The 22,594-nt window shown below is 35.9% G+C and overlaps 2 protein-coding genes and 1 long non-coding RNA gene across 3 annotated transcripts in view; 2 read left to right on the forward strand and 1 right to left on the reverse strand.

Moving 5' to 3' along the window:
- LOC128874319 (membralin) overlaps positions 1 to 22,594 on the forward strand; it is an 81,125-nt gene that overhangs the window by 2,749 nt on the left and 55,782 nt on the right. Inside the window, exons 5-9 of the mRNA XM_054118955.1 lie at positions 30 to 168; positions 765 to 999; positions 1,090 to 1,180; positions 5,023 to 5,080; positions 13,572 to 13,655. Of these exons, the coding sequence (XP_053974930.1) occupies positions 30 to 168; positions 765 to 999; positions 1,090 to 1,180; positions 5,023 to 5,080; positions 13,572 to 13,655 (607 nt within the window). The remainder of the gene's footprint in view (positions 1 to 29; positions 169 to 764; positions 1,000 to 1,089; positions 1,181 to 5,022; positions 5,081 to 13,571; positions 13,656 to 22,594) is intronic.
- LOC128874323 (uncharacterized) lies at positions 5,255 to 7,369 on the reverse strand. The gene is made up of 3 exons (XR_008456630.1): positions 5,675 to 7,369; positions 5,417 to 5,571; positions 5,255 to 5,344 (listed from the first exon to the last, which is right to left on the reverse strand). It is a non-coding gene; the product is annotated as an uncharacterized LOC128874323 (long non-coding RNA).
- LOC128874320 (cytochrome P450 9e2-like) lies at positions 7,873 to 10,246 on the forward strand. The gene has a single exon (XM_054118956.1). It carries the CDS (start codon positions 7,927 to 7,929, stop codon positions 9,472 to 9,474), a length of 1,548 nt encoding a protein of 515 aa, XP_053974931.1. The 5' UTR covers positions 7,873 to 7,926; the 3' UTR covers positions 9,475 to 10,246.

Here is a 22,594-nt window from a genome sequence, read left to right on the forward strand (position 1 = left end):
TCAAATTCTATTTTAAATTAATGTTTTAGATGTCAGACGAGAAAATAGTGTCATTAACAGATGAGCAAAACAATACCGCTGAACAAGATGTAAATAAATCAGATAAGGAAGAAAATATACAACCATTAAAGGAGCAAAATGGTGAAATCGATAAGCTTGCTAGGACAGGTACAAATATGATGTAATTTATTAAAAAAAATATGTGATCACTTGTAGATAATTAAGAGGTTATGTACACTTGGACACCCACAAAGGGGTTAATTTTATGAATTTGTATATAGAATTAGTAATTTAAAAAAAAAACATTCTTTTGCAGTATTGAAAAGTACAGTTTATAAACAAATTAAAGAATGAGATTATTCAAAAAAGATTTAAAAATAATCTAGTAACAACTTTGGCTTCACAAGATGGTTTTTGATATAGCATTTGTCGGTGGTTCCGTTGCCGTTCAAACGGCATATCTGAAAAAAATAATTCAATAAATTTGTTGTAAAGAACATTCATGTAGTTAGTAGTAATGATTGCAAAAATAAAAATTTGTTAGTTAAAAAAAAATGACAACTTTCGAAATCGCGACAATTTTTACATTCTTTTTCGTTCCGCATTTTCTATTTAAAACATAAAATTCATTTAACAAAAATGTTAAATCAAGTTTTTTTTTGTATGGCATCCAAATGTATATAACTGCTTAAATGTCACAAAAAAAAAAATAATAATAAAATTATTATTTCGTCAGTATAATTAAAAATTATTTTTTTTTTTAGATGATGGGTATATTGTAGAATATTCATTAGAATATGGTTTCTTGAGATTGTCACCTGCTGCAAGACAGAGGTTAAACATTCCCGTAAAAGTTGTTACTCTCGATCCTATGAATGATAAATGTTTTGGCGATGATTTTTCAAGATTAATACTTGATGTCTTCCTGGGATACGATGATTTATTGATGGCGAGCATCAAGACATTGGCAGAACACGAAGACAATAAAGGCTTTTTACGGTGCGTAACGTATTAAATATTATCATATTTTAATTTTAATAAGTTGTTATTTATTGTTCAAATTATAATATCATGTACTAATTTTTACAGAAATGTAGTGACTGGAGAACATTATCGATTCGTAAGCATGTGGATGGCCAGAACTTCGTATCTTGCGGCATTTTGCATCATGTTAATTTTTGTAAGTACATTTTTTCAATTATAGATACAGAACGTCTCACTTTTACGATGAATTTAATTAGATTGGTCGTACAATTATATCCAATTTTAATTGTTTACTATATTGCGGTAGTAAATATTTAATACTATAACTTTTTAATACAATAAACTTGAAAATTGAATAGCATAATAAGATATAGAATATAGAATATGTATAAATCGGTTTTTTTATTTTTTTATTGTGAATGGTTTTTTGCTTGAAGTAAGATTAAAATCTAAATTGACGAGTCTTTAGAGAGTATTTTTAAACATTAAATTTCGTTAATTTCTCGTGCGTTTATTTTACCGCAGTAAGAAATTAAATTAAACCATTGATGTTATAAATTATACGTCATAATATTATGAGCACGACCTGTGATGAGTGTAGGATGCTCTGTATGTGTAAATTAGATTTAGTTTCACGTGCTACATGTTTTCGATCCGGATATATACCATCCCGTCAAGGGGATGGTATCATACATATCCACGCAACAGCCTGGTACGTGTAAAAGGATATGGCAATCAATTCAAAGTAACGTACTGAGATAACCCGCGTATAACCATCCAAACCCTTGCATCCTCGCGACCTGCGATCCCTTTGGATTTGAACCGTCGGGCATAAATCAACGTTATTAGGGGCATCATATTCGTTACAGAGACCCCAAGCTGGTAATTTTGTATCAAATTGTCCCCAAATAAGTTGCGCTCTCGTATCGGACGCGATAATAATTTTCAGAAATTTTCCATCGCATCAAAAGTGTATTTCGTGCACGTATTTCAATTATAGATAATTACATCGGTAACGAAATCGTTTTAAATAACCATTCGAACATTATTTCGAATAAAATTTTTTATTAACCATCAACTTATGATATGTATGAATAAGATAATCATATGAATGGATTATCGGCAGCTGTGTTCCCACATAAACAGCACGAATGCGAGATGGGTCGTGAAATTTCAGTGTATTCCCCGGGTGTTAGGAAGTGATTGGATCATATACGGACCAGCGAATAGCTGCGCTCGTGTTTAATGGGTTCACACTGTGCGAACAAATGAGTAATACTGCATACCACTAACCACGATTCAAATGCAATGCATTGTGTACCAGTCTATACCTGGTTTATATCTACATAATTACGGAGGATATAATCCAAAGCCAATTACTTCATGCACGAGTAATTATACGAGAAGTAACATTGAAGTATGGATGATAGAATATTAGAATACTTTCGTTGAGTCTGGTTACATGTTACCAGTGTAGTCTTCGATTTTTCAAATACCAGCTGAACGAGCTTCCTTCCCTGAATCTAAATATTAACACTTTATCTACTGAGAGCCTATTTATAGGCTTTTTAGTTTCATTATCTATTTGCAGGAATTAATTAGTAGTGTTTAAAGAGTGTCGTGGATCATTGGCATAAACGTTTTCTCCTCGTACTCCCGAAGAAAAAAATCAACAACACAACAATGCAATTGTTTCGTTGCTTGTAGTGAAGTTCCACTATTTCTGTGCGTTGTCGTTCTATTTTCTTAAATCGTATAGCTTTTATTTCTCAGGTATTGGATAGAAGCGTTGCATGTTTGACGGTTTACGAATGTTGTGAAATTTATAACGAAACCTCTTAATGCACTCGACCGAATGCATTATTACTCTTTCGTCACGTTTCGACGTAATATTCCATGCATAGAGCATCGGAAATGCTTTGAATTCAGTTCGTGGTGGAGACGGGAGATGGGTGGATTCCGTGCCAAAACACGTGAATGCTACTCCAGTACTTGGAGTGTCACCTGGAACCACCCTCGGTCAACCCCACCGTAAAGTCACGTGTACGGGACGGTCGTCATCCACGTATTACCCCGTATCTCCTGTGTCATTGTACACGCGACATCGAGTACTCTGTTACAATGCAGCGTGTAACACTTTTCTCCCTAGCTGCCCTTTTCTTTAACTATTCCTTCCCATTTTCTTCATCTTGCACGTACGCTTTTCTATAAGTTTCCGTTAACTCCCTATTAGGATGCTCATACAGAATGGAGTTGGGCTATTGAACAATTTTTACGTGAGGTTGTAGATAAATGTTTCTAAAATCTCTCAAAATAATTTTCTATAAACGCTAGATCACTTTAATCTATGAATTTTTCTCGTATTATACATTTTTAGCAAAAATTCTCGACGTTTTACGTCTAAATTATTTTGATCATATTTTCCTTTTATTTTAGAAACGTCTACCTTGATGATCCCTAAAGAATTTTGAGTTATTTCATTCTGTTAAAAGGATCTGGTAAGCTAACGTTGGGTATTAAAGAAATAGATCCAACCATACCTTTTTCTCTGTTTTCGTAGCATACAACACGAAACCAGTCATCTGTTATTTATATTTTTTGTTTGTTTTTTCTCTCTCAAATCTATTCTATTCTGGTTTCATCAAATAAAACACACATTCAACATGTAAATACATACATCAAACATATCGAAATTGATTGAAAAATATTCATGAAAAATTTGATTCACTACGGTTGATCGTTGGAACGCGTTATGTGGTAAATACATATGCATATTTGAACTTACATAACACAAAAACTGTTATACTATGAACTGGCGATTTTATTAATTATTTTGGATATTTCGATGTACGAAATGCACGTAATACATTTACGTACATGTTATTTACGTATGCCAAAGTTAATCTCACATTCTAAATTGTAAATAAACTTAGGTTAATATGCGTCTAAAATAAAAAAAGAGGAATACATATACAAAATAAATATTTTAGTTTAGATATTACAGACAATTGTTATGCATCGAAAGTTTATGAACGATGCAGAATTAGCCAGCGCGAGGTAGAAATTGCGAAACCATTTTCATATTTCATTTAAATTTTATTTAAACTAGAGTATTCGCCAGAGTTTTCATGGATGCTATTTTGTTCGTCACTTGGCTTGTAAATAACAGTGGCACATCTGCACAGTAAGATTAAACGGTTCTGTTACCAAGGTTGCCCATCGCAAATAGTAAATTATCTTCAGGGTGTCAGGTGCTGGCTCAATCCGAACCGATCGCAATTCAATTGCACTATTCACTCTCAACCCGGTAACCGAGTACGCACTGTGCAACTCGCAATTTATCACGTAACGTAGCTATGCTGCAATCTCCCTCTAGTAAATATATTTTTACTCACGATACATACTAATCGACTCCATGGAAGAACTTCATTAAAATTATGCACTCTGTTATACCGATACTACATAGTTCCACTACTCCAAAAATAATTGTAAATAAACATTCGAAGAATTTCCTCTGGTGATACTAAAGGATTTTCGAAAGGTAGCTTTAAGATTTTGTTTTTTAATCAAACGTAATTGGTGTGGAATATAATCGATTTTTTTTAGGATTATTTAAAATTAAAATCGGATATATTTCGTACCAATTGTATTTTATTAAACAACAAAATTTTAAAGCCCCGTTTGGAAAATCCTTTATTATTAACAGAGGAAATTTTTCGAATTTTTATTTACAATCATTTAGGATTTTGTTTTTTAATCAAATACAATTACCATGGAATATATAATATTTTTTTATTTTAAATGAAAGTACACATGATCATAATTGACCGTGTTATTAAGAAAGATATTGTGGAATAATTTGTAGAAAAGCTTAGGAGAATGATTATCGATCAAATCTTTCTGAATGGTATTAATTATTATTACCGCGGTATTAATTTTCCACTTGTTATCAAATTTTTCATTCCCTTACTGTATGAAGATTATATTACAATTCTATCTCTATCTAATGTTATTTATTGTAATCTTTTCTTGTTTCAGACTACCTCCGTTTCAATGTTGCTACGGTACTCGCATCATCAGATTTTCGTGTTTATTGGTAAGTAATTTACAAATATGTTGACGATATTAAAAATAGCTTGAATGGATTATGTTCGGCACGTTTGAATTACGAAAGCATCTTTTTCATTTTTGAAAATCAAAGTTGTCTTACTTGGTTAACAGTGCGTTTAAGAAATAACAAAATGGCTGAATAATTAATGATTATCGAGAGTACACTATCGAATAGTATCAATTTATTTGTAATTCATACAACCTGCTTTCGTAAAATAAATCGGTGTGTCCCGAAAAGTTGGACCAGTTGCTAAATTAAAAGTAATGCATATTTGTGTATAACATTTTACATTTATTATTTATACTCTTTTGTATGTACTACCTTATCAGAAGCAACGTATTATCGCTTCCTTGAGAGGCTAATCTCTCATTCGATCAGCGATTTCAACAGGTCAAAGCCCGCTATATCTGATAACATACAAGGAAACGTCCCTCGGTGCGTTTAATTGGTCAACAAGATATTTTACCGCGGCAGAACTGAAAATATCGAAGCCATGATTACGATTTTATGGGAAAATGTTTAAGACACTCTGGGACACTTGATTATTATAAATTAGGTTAGAGAAAAAGATGTACCTACCAAATAATTGGGTTTGGTTTATTCAAATTTATTAATCCCCATTATATTCACTGTGAACTTTGTTGTATTTCTGTATGGCTATTGTAACTTCTTCACAAAAGTGACAAAAACTATTTCTATTTTTTGTGAATATACTATTAGATTCAGTCATGTTTGGGCAATTATACAGATATTTGTCCGTTTATGGAAAATTCGAGGTCGAAGGCCATGACATTGGATGAGCTTTAAACCAAGAGGTACCCGTAGATCTCGAAGGAACAATTAATTTTCACTTATACACGTAGGAGTCGCAAACTAATAGTTTTCGATCTATTAAGGATTGTATGCATCCGCGACATAGCTTAAATACTTTGACTGCACAATGGGTCACAAGAAAGCGGTGTGGTCCAGCGCGCAAAGTGTCAGGCTCTGGCGGCGCAAACCCAGGTTCAATTCCTGGAAGGAGCAGAAAAAAAAATCAAATCTTTTGTAATTAGGGAAGTTACTGGGCTAAAAATTAAGATGTTTGCTACAATGGAGTTGTTCACTGTATGCCTAGAAATTGCATCAATTAATGAATGTTGCTACTGTCTTCATGTTTGCCAAATGAATACGGTATGTGTTCGTTCGTTGTTAACATCTTTATCACCCATATATGGACAACGTGGCAGTGAATGTGTTGAACGCCTACGGGCTAGAGAGTTTCAGAATTTGTTTGTGCAGGAAGAAAACAGTTTGAGAAAAAGAATACGAGTCAAGTATGGAGTGTTGTGTTGGAAACCTTAAGAAGATGTATCGTCGGCACAAAGCCCTCGGATTACTGCAACACAAGATGTCCGTCATAATTCTTACTTTCGCTACTTCCTTCCGCTACGCAACATTTCTGCGTCTTTCGTCTAGTTTCTGTTCTTTTCTATGATAATTCCTACGTGTTTCTTTTCTGATTCCTTCACTCGCCGACCTGACTTTTTTTTACGTATTTATTGAAAATAAAAATAATGTATTAGGCAGCTTTATGAGGCTTTTTCTGGGTCTTTTATTGGATATTTGGTGATAGCAAATGAATTTCTTTTAATACAAAATTGTACGTGGAAACCCGTGTATACGAACCTTCAATTTTTCTTTCGTAAGTTTCATAAAGATCCGCTGAATAAATTATTTTCAGAATATTCGTAAAAAATGCCTCATTTTGTTATCGGTGTCGTAAAATCTTTGGAACTCCAAAATGCTAATGTCTTTACCATCCGAATATGAAAGTTTCTGGTATTGATACTTTCAATTCCTCGTGATTCTTTTATTTCAGAAATTTCTAATTTAACGAGACTATATTCCGAATCACGTGAAGTGCCAACAACCCCCTCTGATGCAAGCCCCTTTGTGCGTCGTTTCTAGTGTTCTATGCTCAGCAGTGATTGTCCGTTTCGTGCCCAGTTGCTCACTATATTGGCACGTTTCATTGTCGGCTCTGATGCCCATTATGTTCATAATGTTTAATAACGACATGGTTCTATCGTTGAAAATGCATATTGCAATATCAACCGCGTTGCCAACGATTTTCAAAAGACGTGGAAAATTTTGTCGTTGTTAAAAAAAAAAATTCCGTACTGTTTGAAAATTAAATTCGAAGAATAATTTTTATAATTATAGGAATTAGGATTAATCGTTAAACTCGTTATTATGATTGATTCTTCAATCGATACTGCAGCTTTAAATTTGTAAATATATGTGATACAGTCATGAGCAATTGATTGACTTCGAATAATATTAAAAGATCACAATACCTATTTATAAAGCTTTTCAAACTAGACAAAGCGCAATAATTTGTTTTCGAAAAAATTGTTCATTTAAAAGAACGTGTTCATTCAGCATCAAACAGTTGAAAACGATATAAGTGAACTCCCATAATTGCACTTTACCTTGATTATAGTTGCACGTATCTGATGCCAAGGTTGCGTGGCTATTGTTATCTTTTTCTTAAAAAATGAGGTTCGAAATAGGTCCTCAAGTAAAGCGTTAAGCTTCGCTTTTTTCTTGTATACGAATACCTGTACAGGTCTCTGAATCGGCAGTGATAATGTTGTCGTTCCTGTAATCTGTTTTCTGCAAGTATTGACGAGGAACAACGCAATATGCTCACGTGGCTGACGTAACAGACCTTCTACTCCCTCCTCCTCTGTTTCTTCGTACATTGATAAATCCGTTCATATAGTCGATCATATTTATAACATTCCTTCTAGTCATCAGACAGAGTCGTGTTTGTATCCATCCTCGCAATGATGGAGTTGTCTTCGGTCTCCTTTTCGTTCAAACTCTTAGTGACCGCCATAGTTACCATTAGCTTGGCGAAATTCGTCTCGATATTGCATCGACAACTGACACATTGGAGGAACCGACGCGTGCCCTATATTTGGTCGATGCCAGTATTCGGAACGGGATGGAGAGTTTTCAGCCGTCTCATGTCCTTTCCAGACTACGCACAATTCATTTATCACTATTACCCGAACGTAAAGTACGTGGGGATAATGGATTTCGCCACGCCAACTGTCGTCGTTCGGGACCCGGAACTGATCAAGGAAATATCCGTAAAGAGTTTCGAGCACTTCCCCGATCATTTGGGCTTCGTCAGCGAGGAGGTAGATCCTATTTTTGGGAGAAATATATTTTCCTTGCGTGGCGATCGCTGGAGAGTGATGAGAAACACTCTCAGCCCGTCTTTCACTACTAGCAAGATGAAGTTCATGTTCAGTTTGGTGTCGAAATGCTCGAAGGAATTCGTCGGCTACCTGTACGATCATCCAGAGTTCTCTTCCTCGATGGAAACTAAGGACGCCTTCACTAGGTACACCAACGACGTGATCGCCACCGCGGCGTTCGGTATCAGCGTGAATTCTTTGGAGGACCGTGAAAACGAATTCTTCACGAGAGGAACCGATGCCACCAAGTTCGGAGGTTTAGGGCGTCTTTTGAAGTTCATGTTGTTCCGTTTCAGTCCCTATTTATCGAGACTGATGGGACTCTCGTTCCTATCGCCCGACTCGGCTAGTTTCTTCTATAGAATTGTCTCCGAAACTGTGAAGACGAGGGACGAAGAGAACATCGTTAGACCGGACATGATCCACCTTCTGATGCAGGCACGGGATAAAGAGAAGTCTTCGACGCATCGGATGACCATCGAGGACATAATAGCCCAAGTATTCATCTTCTTCTTGGCTGGCTTCGATACGTCGTCGACCTTGATGTGTTATTTAGTCCACGAATTGACTGTGAATCAGGATATTCAGGAGAAGCTACGCGAGGAAGTCGAACGCTACATGGCCGAAGGGAACGGGGACATCTCTTACGAGGCTCTGTCGAAAATGGAGTACATGGAGATGGTGACGTCGGAAACGCTCAGGAAGTATCCTCCGGTGGTGTTCATCGACAGATTATGCGCGGAGAAGTTCGAATTGCCTTCAGCTGGGCCTGGATACGACGGTGTGATCGTGCGTCCCACCGATGTTGTTTGGTTTCCTGTTTACGCGATCCATCACGATCCCAATTATTTCCCTGATCCGGAGAAGTTCGACCCTGAACGATTCAGCGGAAAAAACATTGATAGTATTCAACCGTATACGTATATGCCGTTTGGTTTCGGGCCTCGAAAGTGCATTGGCAATCGTTTTGCTCTAATGGAAACAAAAATTCTGATTGCCCATCTGTTGCACAGGTTCCGCTTGCACCCCACCGAAAAAACCAAACATCCGGTCACGTTTAGCAAAGCACATTTTTCGCTGCTCTCTGATGACGGGTTCTGGGTTGGACTAGAAAAAAGGAATGTTTAGATAATTATTCGTATGAAAGAGTTTCGTAAGGATGTTTGTCGAATTTGCAAGTGTAATATTTATTATTTGCATGTATGAGTAAGTTTTGTAGGTTACGTTTTGATACTGTTTTTGGTGTTGATATCATTGGCCGACCTGCATTCGAACGAATGAATGACGATAAATATAACATCATTTTTAATTTCTTAAAAATATATATGTAGATTTCATTTGATTGATAATGATGATAATGCATACACCTGGTAATGATTAAATTTAGGGTAATACCCTTCATTTTTTATCATATAATGTTATCACATTTTTCACAATAACGGCTCCTTTCGAAATTCAAAGATAAATCCTGCCTCGCTTGGGTCTTATATAATTTATAAATCTATTAAAGCATGTCTAATCAATGGGATATAAAAGTAGTTGGGAATTTTTACTCGGAAGGATTTATAAATCTTGCCAATAAGAAGGATAAATATTCATGGACTTGTAACAAATTCTTCATACTTCCTTTAAGATGAATCAATCTTATTTTGATAAGCGAGAATGTTATCATCTTCACAATCTGTTATCCAGTTTCCATAATTTCAGTACAAAACAAAACTATACATATGGTCCACGTGATAGTTTCATTTGAATAAATCAGTGAGTCAATCTGTTGCCATTGTATAGTATATTGTGATTCAGTATTGAAGAAGTACTAAGAGACAATACCATAATGTAGTACCACTCGTTGTCAACACTGGTGACACTATTGTTATTGAATAAATTTGTTTTACAAGTAGCCCGTTATTTATTCGACCACCCATCGCATACTAACGAAAATGATACGTGTGTCGTTTGTATAAAGATATAAATTTCTATAAAATGTTTTATAAAAAGAAATACATACTGTTGTTCTTGAAGTATATTGACGTGACTTTGTATTTAATACATTAATAGATTATTCGCATTACAATAATAACATTATCCCTAAGAAAAATATACTCGTAACTCCAAACTGGCTTATCTAATCGCACGCATGCAGTATTAATTTTGTTTACGTGCGAAACACGTATTCATGTCATAACACGACGTTTATCTCTTCCGCGGTACACATTTTTTTTCTCCTGCATGATTACAGTATATCAGTTGCTTCCTTATTTTTCTAGAATTTACGATTACTCGCTTTTTATAATTGTACTTGCACATTTAGCACTAGGTTTACTTTTATTTTACTTCATTGCATCATTGATAGAAATCTGATATGAAATCTTCATAATCCATATGTTGAAATACTATTGTCTAGCAGCTCTAAACGAACACTACTAGACAAACATTACAGTGTATAATAATCGCGAACGTATAGATATTTGGTTTCGTGGATTACAATAGTAACTCGGATTCAACAGGTCTCATAAAAAGATACGAACAAGGTTTTGGGGCTACATTTGCCAAAAGATATTAAAGTTAGATGAAAAAAGTTAACAGCAATAGAACAATTTGAATGTTTAAACTAGCTGATGTACGATGGGCTATTTTCTCAGGTTAATCGTTTGAAATACAAATTTGCATAGCAAAACACCGCAGGGTAACTCTTATTTTCTCCTTCCACCAGTAGGTTGGTTCGGATGTTTTAGGCAGTTCCAGAACTGTTGAAGTTTGCCTCATTTTCTACCTTTTATTCATGTTTATCTCTGGCAGTCTGTTTTCGTTACATCGAGCCCTTTTTTTCCATTTATCTTCCTTAATTTCTCCTGATCGACTGTTACGTTCTCTAAGACCTTTCTCAGCTCGTTTTCCTTTGCGTTGCATCCCCAACCAAAACATCTCTTTCAAAAGCATAGCGAAAATACTCGAAAATCGCTTAGTTTGAATTTGCCCTCTGAGAATTTCTAGGCTGCAGTTACAAATTCAACGTCATTTTGTTCTGTTTCTTCTTCTTTTCTGTAATATACGAAGTTCTGTACTATTAATAATTAGTAATTATTAATTACTCAAAGAACATTTATTTAATGCTAATTATTGCAACACAATTATTTCTCCTGTTATTACGGATTTAGGGATTTACCTATTTCTCCTACAACGTTTCTTACTATACAAACATTCAACATACATAAATTTTATCATTCGATAGGGCTCAGCTGTTATCTTCGTTCCAGCAGCAATTTTTCAAAAGCATCATTCATTTCAACATCAACCAAAAAGAGTACTGTACATGCAACAACAAATTTCTTTACAATCAAAATAATATAGAAATTGTTGTCGATTGCAATGCCTTAATAAGATGGACACCCTACCAGCCACAATTTATTACAAATCAAATCATTGACTGCCATGTCTCAATTTAATTAAAAGAAAATTGTACTGGTATCTAGTTCGGAATATTTGGAGTAGTTTCGAAGGAAACAGCTTGTAGCAATTCATTTCGGAATATATTTCGTAAACATTGACCTGTGATTCTTAGAAATCAGCCTAGTGACCGAAATGTTGAAGGATCTTCGTTTACGACGTGAGCAAGCAAGAAAGCGACGTTTGGAGTTGCGAGGAATGTTCGTAGTTCTTGCGTATTCACTTGTCCGCGGACACAACGGAAAAATAATTTGACGGTACGGTAGCAAGGCGGAGTTCAGATTACGTGGCGCAAGATGGAGGAGTCAGGAGTTTTAATAAGCAGTGGGAGTGGCTTTAGTGGGTGACATCTTAAAATCTAAAATTCATTAAATTGTAACACCAAGGTTGTGGCGGAAATTTGTAAGCAGCGATACTTGGGTTACTATAAAGAAGAGACGACATGCGTCGTCGTTTGGGAATAGCTGAACTTCTTAATTACATCGCTGCGCTTCAATTAAGTTATAGAAGAAAGCACCCCCATGAAAGTTTCAGTCGTCCCCCGAAGAATTAAGCACTCGGCGCCGCACCTTCGTTACCACTGACCCAGAGACTTACCTTTTTTTTTAATACAAAACTCAAACGACCCGCTGAAAGCTTCAATTACGTTGTAACGTCACCGTCTTTCATACATTGTAACGAATTTTTAATTTCCGTGAAAATATATTTGAAACGTAAAGCAAATATTTTAAGAGGTTTTGAGAAATAGAATACTGCAAGTAAAAGAATTTGGAAAAGGGTTTGGAAGAAAAACTGTTATATATATAGAAATATTCAATTTAGGCCATATGTTTATTTTGACTTTTTGTACATTATGAATATTTATGAAATTTTATAATGTTTATAATACTTATTATTTAAAAATAGTGTATAAAATGTACACTTAGGTCGTTGTGGCCATCTGAAATAGAAAATTGAAAGAAATTTTGCATGTACGTGTAGCTTGGGATAATCCACCATGGATAACGTAAATTTATATTTAACAAAATGAGGTTATTTTTAGGCTATTAAAGCTGACCAAGGTTCATCCTAAACAGAGACTAATTTTTTATTTATTTATAAATTCACAGTCAATATATGCATTTAAAGTTTCATTCAATACCATACTCTAAACTTCAATTTTTCAAAATTAGGTACGATAGACACCGTTTTCAATTATTCCAGTTCGAGTATCGACATTTAAATGAAAAGAACAACGCAAACTGAAGGTGTCAGCATAAACCTTAAGTAATTAAGCAATAATTAGTGTCCTGCATGAAGCGGCCATAAAGGGACGAATTGAATAAAACAATGAAAAGTTGTATATAGATTAGGCGCGCTAAGAAAAGCGAAACCTTGTCTACCGTCTCAAGGCACCGATCGAAAGTTCGCCAAAACTTAAATCGAGATCGAGGAAGTTTTGAAATTAATTCTTATTGAGCTTTGAACCGAGTCGTCGAACGCGACACGATTTCTTCACGGGCCCTCAACTTGTGTAATAAGTTTCCGCTCAGAAACTTTTCGTCACGGAGTATCTAATAAATATTAAATTCGAACCGTTCGTCGTCCAGCATAACGATTTCGATACAATATCCCGTCGTCGTGCATTTAGAGAACGGAATATAAAGTGCATTTTGATGAGTCTCTTAAACACCTCGTTGCGCCCGAACCCCAGACGATCTGAATGAAACGAGTGCCGCTCGCGCTAATATTCTCATCGATTTTTCGTGTGAAATGTACTTCTTTTCACTTTGTTTCAGTGGACATGCTCCATATGTTGGAGTTCAGTTTACCGATATCGTTTCCGGCTGCATCCCTGCTCACGGTGATCTTGGCTCTTGTTGGTAAGTCGAACAACTTTCGTTTTTACATGCAGCCGCGGCCATAGAAACGACACCATTTCGAAAATACTGTTTGGATTAACTTCAACGTGAACAGCAGCTGTCTATGCTGTCGGATATTTGATTTATGTTGCCGAAAGTATTATTTATTAAATAATACACTTTTTAAAGAGTGGACTAATTTCTATGGTCATTACTGCATATACAACCTCTTTTCAATGTTTTAGTTTATACTGCTAGACATTAGATTTATGTCGCAGAAAATATAATTTATTAAAATAAAATAATCCAGTGTAAGTATCATATTTGTACCGTATCCATGTATTGAATGAACAGTATTTTTAAGGAATCGAATGGCATTTAATCTGGTCGAGTCCAGTGGAGCTGTTTATTTTTTAGAACCCTTTTATGAATATAAAAGAAAGAATTCCTTAGAACAATCGTGCTTCAAACTCCAACTTGATCTGCTGAAAACCAGAATATTTCCATAAACTAGAGACCAGAATGTCAGATGCATCGTAGCTCCCTGCATCGTAGCTCGATATTCAAAAGTTGGGACGATGGCAGGGACATGGTCGAAGGTGTTAAGTTTTGCCGGCGGTGCGTTAAAATTGAGCGCGTGTCATGGTACCAAAGGTGCAAAATATTAAAAGCCTTTTTACTAAATCAGGGCCTCTCTCGGTTTCGTTCCCTCGCTGATACGACGTTAGCTCAGTTACAAAGCTGATTGGCCGGGACGGTTAACCCAGGATTCTGCATAAATTTCTGATGAAGGCGCAACAGTTGGGTAACCCGCTCGGAGCCCATTTAGCAACGGTGGCGGCGTCGGTGGTTTCCCTACCACCACGACGCCCATTTCCATTTCAACCTGAATCTCCTCTTCACGCTTCGCATGTCCGTCTGCACCACTCAATTGATTCGTGTAAAGTGCGATATCGCTAATCCTTACGCGACGTTATCTAACGATTCTAAAAATACTGACGAAACTCGATTTTCAGGTCACCCTTTCTCTTTAGTTACCCCTATCTCCTTTTCTTTCGGTGCTGTCCTCTTTCAATGGCATCGCTTGAGTGCTCTGTAGTACACGTAAGGAAAAAAATTACTCGCGTTCTGATTGGTCGGGGTTTTCTGTTAATATCTCCTGAATGAAACCCCGGACAATATTGTCGCTAAGGAAAAAGTTGCTTCAAATCATCTCCCGAACCACCCTTTTCAAGGAACTCCAACATTTTTTACACACACTGTAACATCACGGTATTTGAAATAAAATTGAAGTGCAGAAATAAATCTGTGTGCATTAGATATCGACGTTATTTTCGTAAAGCAAAATTGATTTTGTAATGAGTCATTTTTGCAACTTTATTGAGGAGCGATATATCGTTTCTTGGTATCCAAAGGGTTAAAACGATCTACACGCATAAAGGGAATATTATGCAGTGTATATATGTCTCCTAATAATGCAATTTTTGTATACAAAGTTTGGAACTTCTACGTGCTACTTAGGAAAGTACTGTTTAAACGCACAGTATTCAATTCATCTTTTTCCCTTCATCAACAATATTAGAAACGTGATCACCAAACATTTTCAGTTAATCGATGCGTGCAAGTTACACACAGCACCCTATACACGCCATATTTTGATCTTCTTTTTCGTGTTCATTCAAACGGAAAACTTTTCAAGAGGAACACGTACTTCCAGAGGTGTCCCCGAGTGCAAAGGGTTGATTTGTGCAATACCATCCATTACAATCCAAAGTCTATTGTTCCAGTGTTCGATTCACTCGACTGACTTTCAATTGCGACCGTTCCCCTAGCGTTCAACAGCGTGTAGGTGGCACGACGATGTTCAGTTTTCGTTCTAGTAGAAGCGGTCAAGGTTTTCTTCGCCTAGCGCTTATGATGGTATATTGCGGTGGGCCACCAGTTGCGCGGCTGGTATTCGAGTAAAATAGCGACAGAAGTGGTAAATTTCCGGATTCGTACTCGCTACCGTACGGATTGCTGGGGGTTCGCGCGACCACACTTGTGTGTGCGTATCGGGTTTGCGGGGTAGTGGATGTAGAAGAAGGAAAGGAAGCCTTAGGGAAGTTGTTATCTCGAGTAATGGGTTCCGGTTCCTGTGTCGTTTCCTGCCCTCCATCCGTCATCCTGCAGCTCTCTCTGGCGAGTACCACTACGATTTCTCGAGCCTTCTATACGTTCGCCTTGCTCTTCTGCCCTGATATCTACGGCCTCTCTCTTCTTCCCTCCCCCGCCAACGTCCTCTCTTTTCTACGAAAAGAATACCGTGCATCGTATTGCAATGATAATAAACACCGAAGAACACCAATTTCACTGATATACCGTGCTAAATTTGTTACCGCGACTGAAATTTCACGTCGTACGGCGAACTTATCTTCTTTCAAGCTCGTTACGCGTGCACTAGTATTTGGAGACTATCTTTGACGAGATACCGACGAAGACATAACAAGACTTTGAGAAATAATGATTGTTGCATGTACAGTTAATTATATGAAAATTATAGCAAAATTACAAACATATTTTTATCTTACCATTACCAATTTTCATGGGGGTTAATTAATATTTATGCGTTCATCTCGCATAAAATAAATATATGGATTTTTATCTTTACCGTCCAGAGACACGTCTGGAAGTATTAGGTTGTCCCGAAAGTTTCTTTCGCGGGTTGCACTCAATTATTTTATGTGGTCGTGTTTATATAAATAGACAATCTAATTTCATAGATATTCATGTTGTAACAATAATGGAGCATAATGAATCGTGCACAATTCAGTAATGTAACATAAAACATAAATTATTGTGCATGTATTACTTATTAATAAAGCGAAAGAAACTTTTGGGACAACTTAATACATGTTCCTCTTGAAAAGTTTTCCGTTTAAATGAACCCGAAAAAGAAAATCAAAATATGGTATGTATAGGGTGGTGTATCTAGCCTATACTTATTTTTAGTTTAGTGTTTGAATTTTTATATTTCATACATTTGTTTCGAAGTTAAGATCACAATTCTTTCGACATGTGCGCTATCTACTTCAACGACTTTTTTAATAACTTTCCCACCACGTTGTTGTCGGTTGTGAGTATAAATTCTTCGAAACCTGACGAATGATGTCTTATCAATAATTTGCAGAATACTTGATTTTTTATATTTCTTTCTTTCAAATGGAGCCCCTATCTGAGAGAATTTCTTCTTTAATATATTTCCTTCATCTTTTTTTTTTTGGACGAAGAATCATTTGTTTTCGTATGTGCCACGAATTGCTCCCGTTGATATTTAAAAGGTTTCAATCGTAGTTAGTTGGATTATTGCAAAAATACAGGTGTTTAGATCCCGCGGATTTATTTCCACCTTTTATCACATCTTCAGTTGTGTTCTTCCACTGCACAGTTATATAATTTATTACCTTATTTAAACGTAGCGTTGAAAAGGTGTGATCCTGCCTCCTCCAAAATCGTTCACTACTGTTTCTATCAGCGTCATCATTTATGGTCGCAGACTTGCAGCACGATGCGCAACGCACCCTTTGTGCGTTCCCACTAAAATTTCGTTGTTCCATTCGTCGTTCAGGGTTGTTGCGTCCATGATTCTGTCGCGACCCGTGTATCATCGGTACGAATTCACGTGAAATCGACCACGTGTCGCGCGGCATTTGGCCTCGGAAACGACGAGGAAGACGATTTTGCATAATGGAACGTCAAAGAACGGAGTCCCTGGCGCCCCAGCGCATCAGTGACGCATGATCGACCGCCTAACATGCTGTAAACACATTTTCAGGGACGGTCAGAATATGTTGCACTCTCTGCTGTTTCGTTTATCTGCTCACGACCCTGTCGAAACAACCTTGCTTCTATCCCTATCAGGGTAAAAGCACGGGGGGATGCGTTACGCAATCGCCAACACGTGTTTTGCGAAAAGTGGTGTTCGTGCTCTCAATTAAAACCAACTAAGGTATGTGTAAATAGATGGGGTTTGAAATGTTTGAGATAGATTTTGAGAAAATTTATATTTTGTAGGAATTTATGAATTGGAATTGATAAGTATATTTTGATTTCCTTCAGGCCAATTTTAAATCTATCCTAATACTATTAAGAGGGAAAATTTGTTTGTATGTAGAGGGTAATCTCTGGAACTACAGAACCGATTCTAATAATCATACAGCAAAATTTCTATTGAAATGTACATGTACTCGTAATTATTACATATTCTACTCTTGGCTTTGGGTTATGGTAGCAGCTTTTCTCTCTGTACATTTAACCGGATGGCATCTCACCACATTCGACGGAAATGCACCATGGAATCTGGAGTTGAGCAATAGTTACAGACCAAGTTGTTAGGGTTAGATAGTTAAATCAACATACAGTGCGGCATTGATCTACTCGTGTTCACAGAGTTTGAAACACGTGTACAATGCGCCTACGTGTGTTTCAGGCAAAGCAAACATGCAAGTAAACCCGTTTTCTGTGTTTCTGTTTCCTTTGACCGTGTCTGCTTTCAATATAATTTACAGAGCTTACACACGGTGTATCGAAAGTGCGAAAATTCAATTACAGGATCGTTTGTATTGCAGAATTCTGTCGACGTGTTAATCTGTACATCACGATATACTCGTACATTATTTAAAATGTAGATTAGCAGCTTTGATTATAAGGGCAATCTTATATGAAAGTTATTATCGTTTGCTGGCCATTTTCAAGACATGCAAAATTACTTTATATTTTATTTCTTTCAATTTCAAAGAATTGCAATATATTCTACTTTACAGACGACATCTACGATACAGACATTTACGTTTAAAGATCTACAAAAGATGACATAGTAGATTAATTTAATACAGGCGAATTCTAGCACAGAAAAATAAACAAAAAGTCGAACGCACTTATATTCATTTCGAATCGATCAGAGACAAGCGCGTCCAATCTCGGATTCCATCAGGCTCGAGTGCGTTCAGTATGCTCGGTCGGCAGGAAATATTATGTTCATTAAGTTCTGGATGTTCCGGGTGCTCTGGTGGTCTGCGCGAAATTAGTGTCGGCGTGGCTTTGTTCGATACCAATGACACGTCGCCGATGACCAATTACAGGTGACCACTGATTAACCACATTATTAGCAATCGTTCCTTACAGAGGCGACGCAATTGTGCGTTAGCTTTGTTTTGAATTCCGACAATCGCAGCTAGCGACGAAGCTGTGCCAACTGATGCAATTAAAAAAGTCGAAGACTTTGCAGAAATGAGGCACGCGTGAATCCAGTCACATTTTTATTTTTTATTGGGACTGAAAATTGATTTTAGGGGATCAGTGATGGGATAAGTGATCCTCGAAGAAATATATTCAACAATAATTTCATATCTCATCGAGATGTACAATTCTTTAGAGATTTTTTTCTCATAGATAGTAAAAGTTGCTCCTATATGTTAATTAAAAAAATATGCTTCATTTTGAGGAAGTAAAAACTAATTTCTGTAGATAATTTTAAAAAAATATCTCTCTTTCATTTTTAAGAAATTGGGTTTTCATTTTAGAGAAAAACTTTCGATATATTTTTTATAGCGTTCCATGAGATCTACAATAATAAAGAGCTTCAATCCAAAATGTTCATTCTTAAGAGAGCTACAAATTTTTGAAGTTCAGGAAACTTTTATATATTTTACCGTCAAAAAGAATTAAAAAAATAGACTCTATCGATAGTTTTATAGTAGTTTCTCGATTTGATAATTGAATTGAAATAGTTTCTTTCATTGATTTACGCTATTTCATTTCATTGTCATACTGGTTCATTGCTGATTCCATTTTTCTAAGGTTTCAAGTCTCACTTCGTGAATATGGTAATTCTATGTACGGTTGTCCAGAGGTGCTGGAATTTTTTGCAGCCTTGTCTGCCGATTCATTACCAGATATTCCAATGTGTAATAGTATTTATGTTACTGCTGCTTCGTAAAAATTTGTTCATTTCCGCAAGCGTGGTGTAGGAGACCGGTAGATAGAGAAATCTCAGCAGTGCAAAGTGTTTCTATGACGAAGATGCAAGATACTCTGGTAAAGTGAGGAATCTTGAAGTTTGGCGACATCGATGTTCATCCATGATCGATCAGCGTCGTCGTTTTGTGCGGGTAGGTGCAAGACCGGGTAAACCGGATCCGTCGCGCACAAGTACATACATACATGTCACACATGCCCACCGACTGTACATCTATCTTGTCAATCACGACTGCGAATTAGTTTTGATGCAATAGGCTCGTCGTGAACCCAACGTGGCGGAAATTATAATTATCCCATGGTTGCTGGCTGCGATATACATACAAAGTGGCTCTGAAAAAGATGATCTTCGTGAGAGCGGCAATTCAGACCGTAGACTGAAGGAAATAAAAATCCTACACGTTGTCAAAGATGTGTGTATCATAAATATACTTGCGACAAACTCGTTATTGGTAGATTTATGAAGTGTCTATTCGAATGACTTTAAAGCAGTCATATTTATTAGGCGTAGAAATTAATTTTGCGCCTTTTTAAGGTAAACTTTCCTTTCATTTTGAAGATATTATTGTAAAATATTTATTTAAAAGTATTGAATGAAATAAGCATAAATATATGAAAAAGATTCATTTGTACGAAGTTTGCAGGTTATTTTATTAATTATTAATTATCTAATTGCTGAGGGGCAGTGAGTCACTGTTTGATAACCGTACAAGACCATTTGACGTATTGTTATTGACACGTAACTTGAAATTTTAATTTCGATTAGATTTATATCTGACCATACTTGAAAGTTACTATAATCTAATTTATCTTATCATTCCGCAAGTTATTGTCATTAACACGTTTTTAGTTCATTGACCCGTGCACGAATCAGGATCACTTGTATTCAGAAGTCAATGAACCTCATGTGGCTCGAGTGTCTTATCTCAGGAGTCAGTGGCCAAAGATTTCATTTTTTAAATGTCTTCGTGTAACTGCCATGAATTCGACGTGTAAATTTGTTATTATTCCACTTATATCGAAATTAGTCGAACCACTTCGGGGAATTGTACTACAAGACCATCATGAATACTCCGTTTGATTCGATTTTCTGATCGTTTGAAGCGGTTTCACTTTAAACTGTGTAGTTGACGCGACCTCAATCGACCAATATACCTGCATCGATATTGATATGCTCTCAAATGGATCGAGTTTACGGTCACATTTATTGATACTGAGACGAGAGTAAGAAAAATGGAGTTACATATGACCTGCTATTTAATTTTCTTCTTTCGTGCCATTGGATTTTCTTTTCTTTATAAAACGTAAAATAAATTTAATTGAATTAATAATAAATAATGGAATTGACAAAAAAGCAATACTGCAGTATAGTATAATTAATAATTATAGATCATTTTATTTTAATTATCTTTATGTAATTAGAGTAAGTGACTTTCGCTTCTGTGGATAAAATATTTGTTAAATGAAATTATAAAAACTATAAATAGCAATTTTGTTCATCAATATAGTAACACGTTGAATATTGACGAAAAACGAAAGCAATCAAATTCTCATAGTAATTAAAAGATTATTAAAACAATGACAAGATATGATTTCAAAGTAGACGATTTAAATCATAGCTAAAATTATTTTGGACATTCTCATTGATTGATTCTCAGAACAACATCAGATCCAAGATTATGTACTCAAACTTTGCACTGGGTAGATTGCGTCATTCTCTTCTATATTATTTACCGATAATCTTCCTTTTCTTTATCGAAGCTTTAGATTCTATTAATTGCTTTGCAATTATCTGTATTAGCTTTATTATTTTAATTATTGTTATCATCGTGTAGCTTGTTCTTTTAAATCATCAGTTTATAGGTTAACTGTTAACTCATGTTCACTTCGAAAATTTTATTATGTGATTATGTGATTATTTAATTTAATAACTTAAATTTAAATGTCCAATTATTTAAGAAGTAAGAAATAAAAAGTTGCGAGTCTTTTCTTCGTTACTTCTAGCACATACTGGCTAGTAGATATTATTATTGTCTGCTTTTTACGGACATCACAGTTCCTACCTAATTTCAAATACAGTCGAGGTACAAGTTAAGCGCAATTACCCTAGCTGTGCAAGGTACAGTGATTCAGAAGTTTGTCCGTACGTTTGAAGTCTTTAATAAGTGTCGCAACTCTCAAATTACTTGTTGCAACTCTGAAATTATTCATCCTACGATATCGTCAAAATCTTACTTCATACACTCGTTCAGTTATAAAATTATTGATGCGATGCACGATAAATTTTCAGAAGTTTTTCACAGTTCTATTACTTCAAACATAAATTTAGTTAAAAAAAGAACATGTAGCATCGAACTTAAGTCACAAGTTAATTTTCTTACAAGAAAAATCAAAATGTTTCGGAGCATTGCTCACGAAAATTCCGTCACATAACAAAATTTGAGATATTCTATTTTCATAACAATTTCGTTCATACCTCAATTATTAAATGGACGAGTTGGCAGACCACCCTGAATTACTGATTTGAAATGTCCACAATAAATTTGATTTGTTTAATCTCGAAGGATCATCGACATAGTGCAACTCTACGAGATAGTTTTCAGGCAGAAAAAGAAACTGTTTACCTCAGAGATATGGATATCCTTCGCATAAAAGTCGGATCCTCCGTTAACAATTTCCAGCTATTCGTTCGCCCTGCTCCCGAAATATCGAGAAATTTTTCTTCAAGTAACGAGGATCCCCTTGATCGGTTTTTTCGTGGTGGAAAAATGCTGGCGACATAAATTGGAACGTTCCCCGTGCAATTTCAGCGTCGCCCGAGATTATCGAGCCCTCGTCGTAGTTGCTCGAGGAATTTTAACGTCTTTATAAAAGTCAAGAGGAAGAGGAAAATGTCGAAGCGCAGTTCTGCTGCACACTCGGTCAGGTCTCGTGCAGCAAGGGGG

Source organism: Hylaeus volcanicus, chromosome 3 (assembly GCF_026283585.1).
Source record: "Hylaeus volcanicus isolate JK05 chromosome 3, UHH_iyHylVolc1.0_haploid, whole genome shotgun sequence".
Lineage (NCBI taxonomy): Eukaryota > Metazoa > Arthropoda > Insecta > Hymenoptera > Colletidae > Hylaeus > Hylaeus volcanicus.

Excerpts from the sequence above, each read along its gene's own strand:
- LOC128874320 (XM_054118956.1), top strand. The coding sequence starts at position 7,927 with ATGATGGAGTTGTCTTCGGTCTCCTTTTCGTTCAAACTCTTAGTGACC.